Source organism: Schistocerca americana, chromosome X (assembly GCF_021461395.2).
Source record: "Schistocerca americana isolate TAMUIC-IGC-003095 chromosome X, iqSchAmer2.1, whole genome shotgun sequence".
Lineage (NCBI taxonomy): Eukaryota > Metazoa > Arthropoda > Insecta > Orthoptera > Acrididae > Schistocerca > Schistocerca americana.
Genome location: NC_060130.1, coordinates 769,727,048 through 769,746,656, shown reverse-complemented (window position 1 = coordinate 769,746,656; position 19,609 = coordinate 769,727,048). Strand labels below are relative to the sequence as shown.

Genomic DNA, 19,609 nt, shown 5'->3' with positions numbered 1-19,609 from the left:
TTATAGTGAGAGGCAGATCAAACGTGCGTTGCACTATCAGCCTTCCATGCAACAGGTGAGTGATGATAGAAATGCTTCCTGCGTACGGCAAAAAGGCTAACAGGATTGGCCATATCTTGCAGAAATATGATGTGAAATGTGTTTTTAGACCACCTTCTAAGATTAAGGCCCTGTTGGCGTCCGTAAAAGATGATCTTGGTTGGCTGGTGCCTATTTTATTCCTTGCAGTTGTGGCATGTCATACATTGGTCAATCAGGACTGTGGAAGACCGGTATATTGAACATAAGCGTAGCACACGCTTACAACAGCCGAGCAAATCCGCTATTGCAGAACATTGCGAACACTTGTCATAGTATGGAATAAAACAACACGGAGATTCTGGCTTGCATGTCAAGCTATTGGGATAGTGTCATTAAGGAAGCTGTTTAAATCAAACTATCAAGCAACCTTATAAACAGAGATGGTGGATTTTGTCTAACTGCTGCTTGGAATCCGGCTCTGTCTAAAAAAAAAAAAAAAAAAAAAAAAAAACCACAGAGGGACAGAATTAGTGCTACCTCACCTGTTGATTAATAGTCACTATCGATATTTCTGATGTTGGTTTTCTTTGGTTGTGTGTTGGCTTTGGGGTTACTTGTTCTATGTGTGGTATTTTCCTTGTTTCTCCTCTGTGAACTGAGGTATTAATTTCCCGTGCACATTGCTTCCTCCTTGCAGTTGTTCCTTGAGAATGGCAGGGTGTGCTCCTGCTGAAATATCGACGGTGGTCGACGACGTCACCCAGCAGCAAACCCGTAAATTATTTGAACATTCAATTCGTAGGAAAAAGTTAAGGTCTCACGAAAACACTATGAACTTATGCACTAACCTAATACCATACAGGAAAGAACAATCTCTTAACTAGAGTACTCCCAACATCCGTTTAGAGGTAAGTCTCAATGGTGTCATTTTACACTTACATTTCAAAATTATCTTTTTTTTTTTAATTAGTAAGCACACCTGTTGTGTACTGAAACAATAATTTATATCTATTCCCAGAAAATATAAATCTTAGTGCAAATATACATGCGTGTTAAATCAGACCTATCCTCAAAGCCTTAGCACACTTAAAAATTCTCATACTGTACTGCATCAGAAGTTACAACTATGAAATAACAGGATGTAAGTAATGACAATACAAAAATTAATCCATATCACACAAATTTTACAACTTTGGTTCACATGTTTCTGTATCTCAAATTCATTTCTTACCACCACATGAAACAAACAAAACTAATGTCCCACCCCCATTCTTATGAAATGATTCGGCTATGAACAACCCTAATATTCCAGTGACAACAAAAATGAATCAGTAGTTCTGGCCATAATTGATCCCTGCACAAACATCAATAACTGCTTACCCATCAGCTCTCCAGGTGCAGGAGCATCCATTCCAAATATTCCACAGGTATCACAAGCACGATTTTTCTGAGGCCGAAATGGTAATGTTGATTCATCTATTGGCACATTACCAACATCAAACCCAGATACAAAAGGACATGTGGGAGACCATTTCTTATGTTCCTGGAATGGATCATCACCCCTAACCCAATGTCCAATTTCAGCGTGACAAAAAGCACACTTCACACCATCACTGCCCCAGTAATACACAAATCCAGCAGCAGCTAGTTTTTCTTTGTCTATAAAGGAAACTGACCAGTTGCGGAATGTTTTGAGGCGTTCTACTTCTGATTTATAGATGGACCAATCTATTTTCTGACCAGGTACTGCAATGGGCGAATTGACAGCAGCATCACCAGTGCTTGTATTTGCTGTGTTTGTAGCATCTGTTCTATCCTCTTGAGAGTTCACAAAAGTACTGGTAGCACCATCCACAGAATCTTTTTCATCTGGAGACTCATCATTAGGTGTTTGTGAGGTTGAGGCACTGACACCTTCAACACAGCCATCATTTGGTGCAGACTGACCTCCATGAGCCATCTGAGTGTCCCGTACAAACACCAAAATTGGTGCAGCTGCAAGATGCCTGGAGGAGGAAAAGAATAACAGTCACTGAACAAATGCAACTAATTTTCTTATAACAGTAATTTAAGATTGCATTTCAAATTTAATTATTACAAATTCAATTGCTACTATAACAACAAAAGGAGTGGCTGGTCAGCAATGTTATAGGATAATTAGGTTTTAAATATGTTTCATGTATAGAATCAGTGGATGTATATTAACATTATCTTTAGAACAAAAATTAACAGAAACATACAGCACAACAAAAGGAGCGATTTCTGAAGCAACGATAAACTGTTAACCTTCTCTAATAAAGAATGAAAATTGACATACAGGTAATTGTTTATTGTTCAGGGCTCACAAGAAAGCCAATGTGCACTTGGTATGTCTGCCAGAGGGTCTTATCTGAGATGTACAGGTGGTCTTTGGTGGCTCTCCAGTATGCAGGGTGCAGTCATCTGCAAGTTGTGGCTCATGTCAGCACTAATGACAGCTGTTGCATGTGTTCCGAGGCCATTCTTAGTTCACACTGGCAAGCTGGCAAAGGCTGCTGCTGGCCTCCCATCTCGGATGCAAGCAGAGCTTGAAATTTGCAGCATTGTTCCCAGAGCTGATTGTGGCCTTCGATTTGGAGCAGAGTCAAGGGTCTCAACCAAAAGCTCCATCAACAGTCTTTGCTACAGATTCCTGGACTTGCATTATTGGGTGGGGAATTTTAGAACTCCCCTCGACAGGTCTGCGGTCCACTACACAAAGGAAGCAGCTAATTTAGTAGCATAGTACCTGTGGAGTGCACTTTTTTTAAGTTTTTTTTTTTTAATTTTATTTTTTAGGTAAGGTGGTAGTTTGACTAACACTTGGCAGCTGAAATATAGATAGTGAATTCAGACTGCGTTTTAGGTAAAGACACTGACTGTCAAAATTTTATCAGTAAACTGTGTAAGTATTCATAACAAAGTTTCCAAATTTACTGCTCTTCACAAAAGCTCATGCATTACAATTATTCTTGGGACTAAACTGGCTGAAACCTGAAGCAGAAAAGCTCCGAGATATTTAGCGAGACATGGAACATACATCAGGGATGTATTAGGTGCCACAAGAATGAGGAGTGGAACAAAAATATTCTCTCTATTGAGGCCAAAGTTGAATGTGACAGTGAAGTTATCTGGTCACATAACAGGCCTAAGTGAAAAAAGTTAACTGTTTGAAGTTTTTGCCAGTCACCCGATTCCACTATCACAGTTCTAGAGTCATTCAAAAGTTAATGGTCAGTAGCACATCAATACCTAATCATGCAACACTAGTTGGAGGCGACTTCAATCTATCGAGTATAGACTGGGACATCGGTGGACTCACTGTAGGGGTTACAACAGGCAGTCTTGTAAAGCAATTCTGAACATTTTTCCGAAAACTGTTTTGAGGAGTTATTTCAGTAGCCCACGCGCAATGGAAATATCTTAGACCTCGTACCTACAAACAGGCCGAACTTGTTGAGACCATCAGTACAGAGATGGGGACTGGTGATCATGAGGTCATCACTAGCATCTCTATCAGACAGCAAACTGACATCACTTAGTTCCAGTAAGATGGACAGAAGAATTATGGGAAAAGTTTTAAGCAGATTATAAATTGTGGTACGGAGGACTATGTGCCTTGTAAGTGGATCCACCACGGTTTACCAATGGAATTCAGAAAATTCTAAGGAAGCAAAGCCTGTTGTACTCTTAGTTCAAAAGAGAATGTGCAAATGACGACAGGCAAAGGTTAGTAGAGATTCATACGCCTTCTGAAAAGATCTATGTGCAAAGCATACTGCAACTAACAGTCATACCTCAGCAAAAGATTTGGTCGAGTACCCAAGAATATTCTGGTCCTATATAAAATTGCTAAGTGGGTCTAAGGTTTCCATCTAGTCATTTGTTGACCAGACTGACGTGGGGGTCAAAAAAATAGCAAAAGGAAAGCTAAAGTTTCAAATTTATCATTTAAGGAATCATTCAGACAGAAAAATCCTACAAACATACTATCGTTTGACTATCTATCACAGTGTGATATGGATGACATAAGCATCCCTGGAGTAGATAAACTGGAAGACTTTAAAACAAGTACGTCACCAGGTGTGGATAGAATCCCAATTCAGTATTACACACAGACCTCTGTAGCACTGTCCCCCTTATGTAGCTTGCATTTATTGTAAATATCTCAACCAGTGCAAAGTCCCAAGCAACTCGACAAAAGCCTACGTGATTCCTGTAAATAAGAAGGACAAAACAATGGACCCACAAAATTACAGACCAATATCCCTAACATGGTTTGCTGTATAATCTTAACATTCTCAGTTCAAATATAATAAATTTTCCTGAGAACAAAAGATTATGTTCATGAACCAGCATGGTTTTAAAAAGCATTGCTTGCACAAAACTCTGCTCGCCCTTTTCTCACATGCTGTACTGTGAACTGTGGATGAAGGGTAACAGTCAGATTCCATATTACTACATTTCTGACAAGCATTTGACATGGTACCTCAATGCAGACTTAAAAGGTACAAGCTAATAGTATAGATTCTCAGATATGTGAATGACTCTAGGATTTCTTAAGTAATAGAAACCAGTACATTGTCCTTGACAGCGAGTTGTTCAGAGGCAAGAGTACCTGCAGGAGTGCCCCAGGGAAGTGTGATAGGACCACTTACTTTCTATACACATAAATGATCTGTCCGACAGGATGGACAGGCTTATGACGCTGCAGTGTACAGGAAGGAGTCTTAGTTTAGTGACTGTAGGAGGATACAAGATGACAGACTACATTTTTAGTTGGTGTCAGGAATGGGAAAATTTAAGTTAATGTGGATGTGTAGGAAAAAGAACTCATACGCTTCAGATACAGTATTAGTAGTGTCCTACTTGACACAGTTACATCACTTAAATAGGCGTAATGTTGCAAAGTGATATGAAATTGAAGGGGCATGTGAGGACTGTGATAGGAAAGGTGAATGGTTGACTTCAATTGATTGGGAGAATTTTGGGAAACAGTTATCTTTAAAGAAGACCACATAAGGGACACTAGTGTGACCTTTTCTCAAGTACTGCACAAGTGTTGGGATGCACACCTGGTCAGATTAAAGGAAGAAGGCAAAACAATTGAGAGGTGGGTTGCTATACATGTTACCAGTAGGTTTGAACAACAAGATAGTATTTTGGTTGGTTGGTTGGTTAGTTGCGTGATTCATCAATCGCACAGTACAGTAGCCGTTATGATGTGGAACATGTCAAGCGCACAAGAAATGCACATATGAAACAAGATTTTTAACACACACACACACACACACACACACACACACACACACACACACACACACACACAGCATATTTTACCCCTTTCTGTGCCAAAAACAGGTTGAGTAAAGAATAGTGTAAGTCTTTCTTTTTTCTGGTATTATAATCATGAATGTCACTGTTTTTAAATTGGTCCACATTGTTGAGAACAAATTTCATTAGTGAATAAATGTACTGTGAGGCTGTTGTGAGAATTCCTAATCTTTTGAAAAGATGCCTACAAGATGTGTGACTATGAACCCGACATTATTCTAACCACTTTCTTTTGAGCAGTGAATATTTTTTGTCTAAATGTTGAGTTACCCCAAAATATTATTCCGTACGACATCAGAGAGTGAAAGTATGCAAAGTATGTCAGCTTACTAATTTCTAAAATTGGCACTTATTCTGATTGCAAAAGTTGCAGAAACTAGTCGCTTTAGAAGATCCAAAATATGACTTTTCCAATTAAGATTCTCATCTACATGTACACCCAAAAACTTAGTATGCTCTACCCTGTCTACTGACTACTGTTGCTGTGTTATATTTACTGAAGGAACTGTACTTTTTGCAGCAGAAAATTTGATGTACTGTGTTTTTTCAAAGTTTCGAGCAAGCCAATTTGCAGAAAACCAATTAATGACTTTTCCAAAGACCTTATTTGTATCACTTTCAATTGGAGTTTCTTTTGCCAGATTAATAATTATGCTTTTATCACCAGCAAAAATTGTCAGTTCAGCTTCCTGTTTCAGATAGGAAGGGAGGTCGTTCACATATATCAAGAACAGAAGGGAACCCATGATTGAACCCTGCGGAACCTCTAATGTAATTTCACCCCAGTTAGATGAAGTGACAAACTTATTTAAATCACTTGACCCATATAAGGAAACTTTTTGCTTCCTCTTCTATAGGTACAACTTAAACCACTCATATGCTATTCCATTTGTACCATAGAACTGTAATTTCTGTAACATAATGTCATGATTCACACAATCAAATCCTTTAGGCAAGTCACAGAAAATTCCTATTGGTGACATTTTACTATTTAAAGACTATTATATGGACAGTGAACTTGTATATAGCTGTCTCAGTGGAACAGTATTTTTGAAATCTGAACTGTGATTTAGTAAGTATCCCATTACTGTTGAGATGGCTAACCACTCAAGTACATTACTTTCTCCAAGATTTTTGAAAATGCTGTAAGCAAGGATACTGGCCGATAATTATTGACATATGTGGTGTTCCCCTTTTTGTAGAGCAGCCTGACAATGGCATATTTTAACCTGTCTGGGGAAATACCTTGAGTTAGCGATGCATTACATACACGACTCATAACATCAGCTGTAATTGCTCCACATTGTTTTATCATCATCTTAGAGAGGTCATCTACCCCAACAGAACACTTATATTTCAAAGATTTAATAATTTTACTTATTTCACAAGAGGATGTTAGGTGAAAATCTAACAATTTTTTCAAACTGACTGTACTGCCTGGCTTTTTCTTTTGAACTGTTCTGACCAATTTTTTTTCTCTTACACTTAAGAAATGGTTGTTAAATACATTAGCATTTGTGTACTGTTGGTTAGGATGGTCTCATTCTCCTTAATAGTAATACTACCTTCCCCAGAGGTTACTTTTCCTGTTTCCCTTCTAACAACATTTCATATTGATTGGATTTTATTGCTGGAGTTGTTAATTTCTTCTCTAACATACATATTTCTTGATTTCCTTACAACTTTTCTCAGTATCTTACAATAATTTTTATAGTGTAAAACTACTTTTGGATCTTTACTAGTTCTTGCTGTATCATAAAGTTTCCTTTCTCTTTCTGGAGACACTTTAATACCTGTAGAAATCCAAGGTTTCTTTGAAAAGCGTGTGGTGTTACATTTAGTAATTTTCTTTGGGAAACAATGTTCAAAAAGGAATATAAATTTATCAAGAAATATGTTGCATTTATTATTAGCATTTGGCTCATTATATACATTTCCCCAATTAACATTTCTTAAGCTTTCTTTGAAGTGCTCTATAGATACTGGGTTGAGCAACCTCACACTTTTACTTAATGGTTTATAAACTGTACACCCTGTTAGGGGAAAGCATGTGTGTTTTCATCCTCTTTCTGTACAAATACATGATCTATTAGCATGCTATTGTCTTTAGCCATACATGTAGGGAAACTGATCACTGATTCGAAGTTATATGTTGTTAATAACACTTCTAGTTCACTTTTCCTCTCAGAATTTAGAAAGTTTACATTGAAATCAGTTCAGTTGCTGTAAGACAAGTAAGGTCTTAACATGACTATTGCCACATGCAAGTACATTTTCAATTGCTTACTAGTACTCATACTTAACAAGTTTCTGGAAACAATGCTGAAGTTGGTTGGTTTATTTGTGGAGAGGACCAAACAGTGTCGCCATCGGTCCCATCGGATTAAGGAAGGAAATTGGCCATTCCCTTTCAGAGGAACCATCCCGGCATTTGCCCGAAGCAGTTTAGGAAAATCACAGAAAACCTAAACCGGGATCGCCAGATGCAGGTTTGAACTGTCATCCTCCCAAATGCAAGTCCAGTGTGATAACCACTGCGCCACTCTGATCGGTGGAAATAGTGCCAAAAGATGAATAAAGCCATTAGTCAGCTGATGAAAAGAAACACATGGAGATGACTATTCCAACAGAAATGGTTATTACTGGAAATGAAAGGAACTTTCAAATTATTTAAAGGATGTCTACAGAGAAAAAAATTCCCAAAACTAACACAATACTTTTAATTGCTCGAATTCACAAGACAGACAGACAAGAAAAAAAAAAATTCTGCGTACACTATTAGCCTTTTAGCCACATTGTACCCAACATTAACTCAAAGTATCAACAACCTCTCAGAAAAACAGTTACATTTTAATTGGCCAAAACAATCTTGCTGTAAAAGTGGATGCAGCACAATGCACCCCTTATACATTGTGAGTAAAATTACAGAAAATGCCAGTAAGCACAAGTTACCACATTGTCTGGGTCAGAACTGTGAGGAGGGAGAAAACAAAATGCATGCATAGTGAGGTGTTGCTGCTCTCATTTTTGAAAAATCTTTAACTGAATAAAGACATTAAACTGCCATTTTCTACATGACCTTGTTCTCCCCTCCCCAGGAAAGTTTAACAGGTAGCTGAGTATTAGTAATGTATGGTCCACTGATCTCCACAAGACTGCTTCATGTATCACTGTGCCGAAGCAAGTGTTCTTCAGTGATAAAAACTTATTCAGTTTTACAATTACTGATTAAGTCATTATTTAACAAACTGGTCGAAGTTTTTCACAGCCCTTTTGTCTGTTGAGTCTAGTGGTATGGCTCAAAGGGTCAGTTTGACCTATGACTTTGTGCATATTGTTACTTTCTAGCAAGAAGGATTGTCAGCATTGGAAGTTACACCACAGCATCATCATCTGAACATTCAACCACTATCATGAGATGAAACATTTGAATATCTGCATCATAGGGGACACCCACAATCAACAAAACTGATGGGATAGCTACCTATAAATTATGCCTTGTAGCTACTCTGACGCCAATGCAACATATCTGTGTGCTGTCTTCTGGGGAGCAACCAAGCTGTGTTAACCCAAATAGGATGCAAATGCCTTGAGGAGGAGGAGATTAGTGTTTAATGTCCCATCAACAATGAGGTCATTAGGGACAGAGCACCAGATCAAATTAGGGAAGGATGGGGAGGGAAAGCAGCCATGGTGCCCCTTCAATGGAACTATCCAGCATTTGCCATAAGCGATTTAGTGAAATCAGAGAAAAACCTAAATCAGAATGGCCGGAAAGTTTAAATGGAAACCATTAGCAAGCATCTCCCTATGGAAACCATCTCCCTTCACAGACAAAGTCTTGTTGATAATGTGGAGGAGGATATATACTAATGCATATCTCCAGCACGTAGCTCCCAAGATTCATTAGGGAGGTTTGTCAGTCATGCTTTGGGCCAGTATCATGGATGAATATATGACACCTGTCTTTAGTAACGACAGTAATTTGAGGACTGTGCAATAAATAGAGTGCATAATCCAACCTATTTTCCAACCCAACAGGCAACATTCTGGCGATGGGTTCATCTTTTGAGAGGATCCTGAACACTCAGCATCTGCCTGAAGAATACCTTCCTCCACAAGTCCAGAATCAACTGAATGGAATTTTCTGCCAAGATGAACCAGACTGAACATGCTTGGGACTAGCTGAAACTTAATGTGTCATCAGAGGAATCTTCTGCACACTGGATGACCTCAGAATGGTTCCCACTACAGAGTAGGGCAGGATTGAGCAACAGCTTGGCCACCTTGTTGACAGCCTACTAAGGAGGATCCCAGAAAGTTATAACACACAGAGAGGAGAACACACTAGCAAATGGTACATCAGATGGTTTTGATTTCACAAATGTAAACATTTCACCAAACAGTATCTATCTATCTACTCCTCCTCCTCCACCCCCCCCCCCCCCCCAAAAAAAAAAGAAGAAGAAGAAGAAGAAGGGGGGAGAGTATTCCTGCATTAACAGCTCCAAGTCTAAGCCTACACAATTTCACAAACATGCAACTTTTTTGAGCTGCCTATCTCGGCCAACACTGGTATAACAATAACAGTCTCTCCGAATCACAGAAATTAACATGCTGAGCACTCACCTTTTCCCTAACATTCTTTCACTACAACTATACAGCTTTATATTTGTTCTGTGAGCTCACAATTCTCTTTACATTATGAGCAGATTTAATCTGTAATCACGTACTTGACACTCCACATATCTTCAGCTTTATACCTCCACACTAATTTTGCCCACATCATATTACATACACAGTGATTTGTCATTTACACCTCATTATCAGGAATCTTTTAATGAATGAATTCACAAACCCAACTTCAATTTCTCCAACTGCCCTCCTGCCAATATTTGATGATTTGAGCAGATAAGGTACATGGGCAACTCCTTCGATTTGAGTGGGGTATCTGAGGAACTCAATAGCAGATTATGATCCCTTCAGCCTTATAATGTGCCAGTAGACACATTCTGGGAGCAATATGGATAGTTGGGTCAACAGCTGTGATGCTGTCAAGAATTATGGCAAACAGTGTAATGAGACTACTAACAAGGGAACCTCCCCATCGCACCCCCCTCAGATTTAGTTATAAGTTGGCACAGTGGATAGGCCTTGATAAACTGAACATAGATCAATTGAGAAAACAGGAAGTTGTGTGGAACTGTGAAAAAATAAGCAAAATATACAAACTGAGTAGTCCATGGGCCACATAAGCAACATCATGGACGAAGTGTGCTTAGAAGCGCCGTGGTCCCGTGGTAGCGTGAGCAGCTGCTGAACGAGAGATCCTTGGTTCAAGTCTTCCCTCGACTGAAAATTTTACTTTCTTTATTTTTGCATAGTTATTATCTGTCCGTTCGTTCATTGACATCTCTGTTCACTGTAATAAGTTTAGTGTCTGTGTTTTGTGACCGCACTGCAAAACCGTGCGATTAGTAGACGAAAGGACGTGCCTCTCCAATGGGAACAGAAAACATTTGAACGTAAGGTCATAGGTCAACAGATTCCTCCACAGGAAAACACATCCGATATATTCTATACAACACTGGTGACGGCATGTGCGTCACATGACAGGAATATGTTGTCGACCCACCTAACTTGTACACTTGGCGAATGGGTAAAAAGATTCTTCTACCTTGCCCGATTTAGGTTTTCTTGTGGATGTGATAATCACTCCCAAAAAAGTGATGAAAACATAAGAGTGTCACATAAACTGAAAATAAAAAATTAAAATTTACACTTGATGGAAGATTTTAACCTAGGACCTTTCATTCCGCAGCTGCTCACGTTACCACGGCACTCCTGCGTTCCTACAGTCCTTATTGTTGCTTATCTTCCCTTGAACTACTCAGTTTGTATATTTTTCTTATTTTTTCACAGTTCTACACAACTTCTTCCTGTTTTCTCAATTGATCTGTGTTCAGTTTTTCAAGGCCTATCCACTGTGCCAACTTATAATTAAATCTGAGGGGGGGTGCGATGGGGAGGTTCCCTTGTTAAGAAAAGACAATTTAGAACATGCACAGGTGTAGGTAGATTGGTGGGAGGAGGAAGTGGGTGAACAAAGGTTCTTCCAGAATATGGCCAGGGTGAAAAACATTTCAGGACTATTTCCTTCATCCCCTTGCATCACCACAACAAGAGGAGATCATGAAAATTCATTCCATGTATTACGGGCAACTGACAATGTACATACACTTAAAGTATATGGAGGTACAATTTGGGTTTTAAAGAGTGAGATGTAGATGCTTTGATTGTATTAGCTAGGATATGTGGCAACAATTCATCATGATGTGATCTATGCCATAGTTTAAGTGAGACTTTACATGTTTTAAGGATGTTTTGGACTGTTGGGGTTGTTCTGCAGATGCAGTTCTCTTGATGTAGTAACTGGCTTTGTGAGAGGTAAGTATGACCAATACAGATGTGACAGACTACTATATCTTCTCTTCAAGAGAGGTGAAGTGACGTAGTCCGTTTCTTGGTGGAGGCTTTTATCATTAAGATTTTCCTTGGATTTTGCTCTCTCACTCTTCCAGCTTTTGTATGATTCTGCATCTGTGAGGTGCCTGTTAAGACAGCTTCAGGGATTAGTACTGCCAACAGGTCCACTGTGGCAGAGGTTTCACTGGCTAATAATTGCACAATCACCATCCAGGGCACTCAAAGGAACAAGAGTTTTTTGTACCGTTCATGTCATTTAAATGTTGGAGAATGTCAAAGGTCAAAGGATGGGCAATTTTCAAGCAACTTCAAATGACAGATTTACAACCACTTCCAGTACGTACTTACATCCACATCTCTATGGCAAGGAATTGTACAGGGACACCAAATTTAACCACATGTTATGCATTCATCTAACACTTCATGCACAAGTGAGTTTTAGCACAGACACACGGCCTCCTAGGCTTTCCACACTAATTGTTACTTCTCATGTAAGTATTACTGTTCAAACACTGGATATAGCCTGTGCAGGAATTCTGTGAACACGGTAGTGTTAATTTCTCCTCTACCCCCACTATATTTCTCAAGTTCTCATCCCATCATTCCTAGCTGTGTTTTCACTGTTCCACATCGAATTAATGCTAATTCCTTTTATACTTCTATAGCGTTTCTGAATTTTTGTAACTAATTTCATTGCAGTTCTGTTACTATTATGTTTAATGCTCAGTTTGTCCAATATTTTTGTGCAATTTACTTGCCCTGCTCAGTAGCAGCAAATAATTTTTCTATCATTTCTCAACACAACTAAGTTTGTAGTGTCTCAATATAAGCAAGTTTAACTTTCACTTCTGTTAAGTTGTGTAATTTTAATCATTCAAATTTAACATCACTTGAAAACCATGTGACAATGTATACACAAAGTCTTTATTATGGTGGTGCACCAACATTTGTTAGGTAGGAAGTTGCCAATCTGAATAAATAGGAAAAAACAAGAAATGTGAAATCCAAAATAAAGGTGGTGTTAACAGACTAATCTGCAGTACAGCTTCATTTTATGTTTGATTCCTTGTATATACCATTACCACTACTGAAACTGCAAGGTAAATTCTGAACTGTATTACATAAACAGCAAATGGAGTATTTTACTACAAGGATACTGATGCATACATTCCATTCACTGCTATGTTAATTTCAAACTCAGTATCACTACTAAAAATGGACAGTACTTTAACTTCTTATCAGTTTTATAAATTATTTAAAACTGAGAACTACCTCATTTATGGAATGAACTTACCATACCTGTAAGAGAATCAGTCCACTAACTGCCTAAATGTGTTTTAGGGTCACAGTAAGAAATCTAGATCAATAGCTGGAGAGGACTATATAAGCCACCACTTTCTAATAATGGTGGTGAATTCTTATAGTCAGACTTAATATAAACAGGATATAATTTTTATCCATTTTCTTGTTGACAATAAAACTTACATCTTGTTTCATACCTCAGCAGTAGAAGATACATTTAAACTACTTATTTATATTTGAAATTTACTTTAGCTTCCAATTCAGTATTCAAACAGTGACCTTTGATCATGAATGTCCTACATTGCATTATCCAAATTACATTTAATGAAACTGACCAAACTAGAACATCTTTAGGAGCTTATTCCTAACCTTGCTAAAATGAAATGGGTGATCCGTGGTTGAAAACCTCAACTGACCTACATTTACCTCGCATGATGTGGTGTAAGATTTTATATAGCAAGTAGAACTCTCTCGTTGGCTGAAATAGTTCGGCTTCGTTGATACATTACGAATTAACGACTTAATTGCCGTTGGCCTCCTCGCCCCATAGCAGCATTACAAGACCAAGTAGCCGACGTGATATCGGAATCAATAACAATTAGAAGACGTATTATAAAGTTTTGTGTGCACACAACTGGCCAATATGGATTGCAAACAACTGGATTTCAATAAATAACTTACACCTACTGTCAAATGGGGGTTACCAATCCACATTCTCTGGCAAGCGTTAAACAAATCGAGGCCAACTACTTAAATGACTGAACAATGGAAAGTAACAAAAAGATTATTTGCAAACACAAAGTACGCATTATTTACAAATGTTCCTTTAAACTTGTTTTCAGAAGATCAATTTGACAGCAGGCAAAAATTTGCTGCTGCGGCAACACCACCATTGCGAAGAAAGTGCAGGCATGTCATGGCAATTAACTTAATCGCCCTACACAAATATTTTCAATGTACTGGGCTTACCCTTGCACCTCTACCACATCCGCAAACCTTCACTTAAATAACAAGCATCGCCTTGGTTTACTACTCAAGCAGGTTCCCACCAGTCTACCAAAGAGAAACGCATACACTGTCCCCAACACAGATTTTATACAGCATAAATTTTCACTTTGAAATTGACCTTTTATTATTCCCACATAATCATTGCCATAGACGACAAGCGAGGAACAAACAGATTACTATCACAACAATTTTTCCGAACACTCTTTGTTTTATCGCTAGGGCTGAATTTGTGATATTGACAAGAATGTTATGTGCGTTACTGGGTGCCAGTCACAGACCATAGTTCTCATTCATTCATTCATTCATTCATTTCATTTCATTCATTCATTCATACGTTTTATTTGTACGAGGGGTCTTGATTATGTTAGGCTTGTACAGAGCAAATGAGACATGTCAATGTGATGAAGTGATAGTGCGTGATTTACGAGATGATTAGATTAGTCATATACCATGGATGTTACGAAAGGTGATCGCTGGGATGCGAAGAGAAATCAGGGATCTACATTTAAGTGCGCAACACAATTAAATGACATTAACTTAACGTATTACGATGCTAATTATAATTAAGCTGTACACTAAGCTATGACATTAAATTTATGAGTTTCTTTGACGAAACCCTTCAATCGAGTAGAAGACTCAGCCTAACAAAATTTGGATGTAGTAATAATTGAAACTTAGATGGCACAATTTTTTAAATCCATTTCTAGACTATTTAAGTCTATGCTGACACAAAATAGCTATAATATGATTTTACTAGAATTTACGTTACATCATGAAGGTTTCCGTAATTAAAAATTAACATTAGGCATATACATAATTAAGCAAAGATATATTACATCTACATAGTGAGGCCTACGAGGGCACTAGAATTTAATATGTCAGACATGCTTCGTCATCAAATTCTTACACACTATTAAACTTCTGTAGTTGAATTCTCTTAAGCACCTTAACAAAATAAAAACACTATTCCAATATTAGGTGTTTTAGATTGGATTTAAAGTTTGCCTCTGATTTACTTAATTTTATTTCTTGTGCGACGCTGTTCAAAGCTTTATAGCCATACACTTGACACTACCAGTACACAATGTTGTCTTACTTATTATTATCTGCAACTGACTTTTTGTTCTATGTTATGACCATGACTTATTTACTTGTGCGTAACTTGTCTAAATTTTGTCACGCGAAGCAGTTTATTTCAGATTTCCAGCGAGAAGGAAGTGGTAAAATTGTGTGCTGCGTGATGAGTGGTCTGCAGTGCTCAAGTATCCCCTTAAAGAATATTAGCATTATGCCTTCTTTTTTGCATTTTGAAAATGGTTTGAGATTCAGTGCTTTTGCCCCAAAAAATTAAACCATAGGACTTGAGCGACTCAAAGCATGCATGTTAGATCGATTTCAAGGTATCTGTATTCACCACTTCTTTTATTGTCCTTAGCATTAAACAAATGTTGCTCAACTTCCTAGCCGTCATTTCAATATGGGGTTTTCAGCTAAGTACATCAGTAATGTAGAGCAGAAGGAATTTTGTTAACTGTTTGTTTTCACAGAAGGCTACAGAAGGATTTTCTGCATTGAAATTTTATGTAGTATGGAAGTTCAGGCACACTGTTTTGTGTATCAAGATTATTAAGTAACCTATTTGCCTCAAACCAACATTTCGGATGGTAAGTACTTTAGTTTCTTGTTGACATACCTTTGCTGCCAGTTGTCAATATATTAGTATCACCAGCATACAGGAAGGAACTGGCATTATGTAAACAGACAAGAAGATCATTTCTGTGGACAGTGAACCAAACTGGAATAAAGACTGACCCCTGAGGAACGCCATTCACTGTTCTGCCTATGACTGACTCTGAATGTAGCTCTTCACCAGATTTTGAATAGTTTATGACTTCAACAAACCGTCATCTCCCATTTGGGTAGCTGTAAAATCAACTGTGAGCAGTAGCACATATCATATACTAGAATAGATTTTCTACGTCTACATACATATCCTGCAAACACCTGAGAAGTACATGGATGGTACTTTGCACTGCATTTCAGGTAAGGGTTTCCTTTAATTCTATTGATGCCTGCAGTGGGGAGAGAACGACTGTTTAAATGCCTCTGTGCACACTGTAATTAATCTAACCTTGTCTCCGTGGTCCCTACAGGAGTGAGACATAGAGGGCAAAAGAGTATCTCTAGAATCTTCACTTCATACTGTTTATTGAGATTTTGTAGGTAGACTTTAACGGAATAATAGGTATCCATCTTCAATATTTTGCAAATTAAAGTTTTTCAGGATTTCTGTGATGCTCTACATTGAGCCAAACAAAATTGATTATTTGTGCTGCTTTTATTTGAATAAATTCAATATGCTTGGTTGTTCTTGTTTAGTATGGATTCCACATACAAGAGCAGTATTCTAAGATGAGATGTACAAGCGATTTGTGAGTAGTCTTTTTTATGGACTGACTGCATTTGCAGTATCCTGCCAATGCTATGAAATCTACCACGTGCCTTTCCTATAATTGAGTCTATGTATTCATTCAATTTCATAAACCCATAAATTGTCACATCCATTTATTTGTAGAATTGAGTAATTAACCATGTCAAAACCCTTTGTCACATCATGGAAAAGACCAACAGCTGGCTGTTTCAGTGTGCTAAATTTTTGCAGTTCGCTATAAATGCAATCAAACAATGAACTGTTGTTTTATTTGTACAGATCCAAACTGGGAAGGTAAAATAATTTTATTTTTCCGAGAAACATCTATTATGAGTAAATACAGCATATTTTAACACTTCTAAAAGAACAGAAAGGATGGCGATAGGTCAGTAACTAATTATCATCTTTCATTTAGCTTTTGTGTATGCAGGTGCTACCGTTGTCGTTTGTTAGTGGCTAAGGGTGTATACCTTTTGTAAATGAAGCACTGATAATGTATGACAGATGTTTATGAATAAGGTGACAGCATTTATGAAGTAAAATTCGACCAGCAGATATTATCTTCCAAAGTTTTACTTTCATAATTTTCTCAATTTCATTTTATATTGTTGGAGATAAACATAATGATATTGTCAAGTTGTTGCTGAGAGACAATATGGATCTTCTGTTTACTGTTTTGCATATGAAATTATTTGCAATTTATGAAAAGTATGAGTTGAAATCATTAGGAACATCATTCACACTGCCAATAGTTTTACCTTTAGAATTTAAATAGTTTTTTTAGCTGATATTGAATTTTCTTCCCCTAATGTAATTCACAATATTCCATATGGTTTTATGTTTAGAGGAAGTGCTTGACATTAACAGGTCTTTGTGGATTTTCTTGGCTAATTTCACCCTTTCTTAAAAATAAGTTTGTATTTTCTGATGAAGTATTTGAATTCATTGGTATGCTCTGCCTTATGCTCATATATACAGTAATCTCCTTTGTTTTGAAGATGTTTCAATGGAACAAACCATTTAAAACATCCATTTAAATTTATTTTTGTATTACATATCTAAATGATAAAACTATCTCACAGTTTTGCATTAAAACATTTTTGATAAGTTTGTGACAGAGTAAAAAATTACTAAGAATGTATCAAGACGAAACTTCTCCAGGGGAATACACTAATATTACTCATCTTCTACATGCTGCAGTAACTACTATAATTAATTACACCTGTATTAAAACTCTACTTAAGGGGTTTAATTTCACTCTATATTTAAACAAATTTTCAAATTAATCCCTAGCTGAGAAGACAATAGCTGATTTTTTCATAGTTACACATTTTGGCTGGTGAGTATATACTGAATTTAATTTTAATATTTCTGTAGATACCTCAGAAATCATTCGAGACATCACAAGCATTAATAGAGGTATGGAACACACACATACAACATATATATATATATATATATATATATATATATATATATATATATATATATATATATATAATAAAAGAATGGGAAATATCACAACAGGGGATAACCTTGGGAAACCTACAGATTAAATGCTTGGCTTTTGCAGACGATTTGGCGATCGTCACAAAAGGTACAAACGAAACAAAAGAAGCTATTGAAAAACTACATGAAATCGCTTCCAAACTGGACTACAGATCTCTTACGAAAAGACACAGCCTATGAGAACAAAGATACTCTCATCTCTGAACACCAAGTATGGCACGATTTACAAAATGTAAAACTTCAAATGAACGGACATAGCAGAGACTCAAACCATGAAAGAAAAACTAAAGTGGACATGGCATACAAAGTAGTGTGGAATCATTACAACAAGAAGTGTATCTCACAAAAAGCCAAATTACACCACTACGACACGGTGGTGCTCCCCAAAGCACTATATGCAACACAGACCACACTAATCCCAGGGCATACACGTATCAGCCAACTAGAAAAAGTAGAATGGAAAATATTTAGGAAAATATTTGGCGCAACTAACAACAATGGAATATGGATCAAGAAACCTACAGATGAACTATACAAACATATGGAGACAATCACAGAAAAGTTTAGAAAACACAGACTACAATTCTATGGACATCACACAGACTGACCAAACAGATCTTTGACTGGGTAACCACTAGAAACAACAAATGGATGGCAGAGGTAAAGAACGACCCGAACCAACTCAACATCACACCAGACACAATAAATGACAGAACAAAATCCGGAAACATCATTAAGAAAAGTAAACTACATGAGATACACTGTGACAAACGAACAGACGTAAAATGGACAGAAGAACGCAAACAAGATCACAGCTGGAACATGAAAGAAACATGGGCAACCAAAAGGGCAACCAAGATGAAGCAGCAGACACATAGCCGACAAGAAGCATGGACAGAGGACTGGAAACAGAAATGCAGCGTGTGAATGAGGGAAGTTTGGGCAGCAAGGAAGGCAGCAAAAGGAATTGGCCATGTCGTTTAGTCTAACTGCACTCTTTAAGGACAAAACACCACTAATAATAATAATAATAATAATAATATAACAAATTATTAATTTTTGCAGCATTACATATATTTAAAACACATTTCAAATGCAATAAAAGACTGCATTACGCTACTGCACACTGATGTAGCACTTCTTAATTCTACAACTACAATAATAAACGTGTCAAAATCTGAATCATTTACTTGGTCTCCATAAAAAAATCATCAGCTGCATAAGAATTCAGTTATGATAGAAATTCTGTGATTTTCCTTTTGCACATTGAACTGGTAGCTCCCTGATACACTGAAGTATGACAATGAAGAGGTTGATTTATGTACAAAGCATTTCTGTGTTACCAGATCATGTTTATTCCAGAAATTATACATATGGCATATGCCATACTGCTGCTATCTGCAGTAGTTGCCCTTGATGTGCATTACTCACTGCAAGATATAGAAATATGGCAGAAGCAGAATTTTTAAATTTCTGAAGCTATGTCTACAAGAAGCTCTA

At 37.3% G+C, this 19,609-nt stretch overlaps 1 protein-coding gene across 1 annotated transcript in view; it reads right to left on the bottom strand.

Annotated features, from left to right (window-relative positions):
• Positions 1-14,286, bottom strand: part of LOC124556515 (baculoviral IAP repeat-containing protein 7-like) — a 104,003-nt gene extending 89,717 nt beyond the window's left edge. The window contains exons 1-2 of the mRNA XM_047130470.1: positions 14,131-14,286; positions 1,402-2,027 (exon numbers count right to left, since the gene is read on the bottom strand). Coding sequence (XP_046986426.1) covers positions 1,402-1,981 — 580 coding nt within the window. The 5' untranslated portion in view covers positions 1,982-2,027; positions 14,131-14,286. The remainder of the gene's footprint in view (positions 1-1,401; positions 2,028-14,130) is intronic.
• Between the last annotated feature and the right edge of the window lie 5,323 nt (positions 14,287-19,609).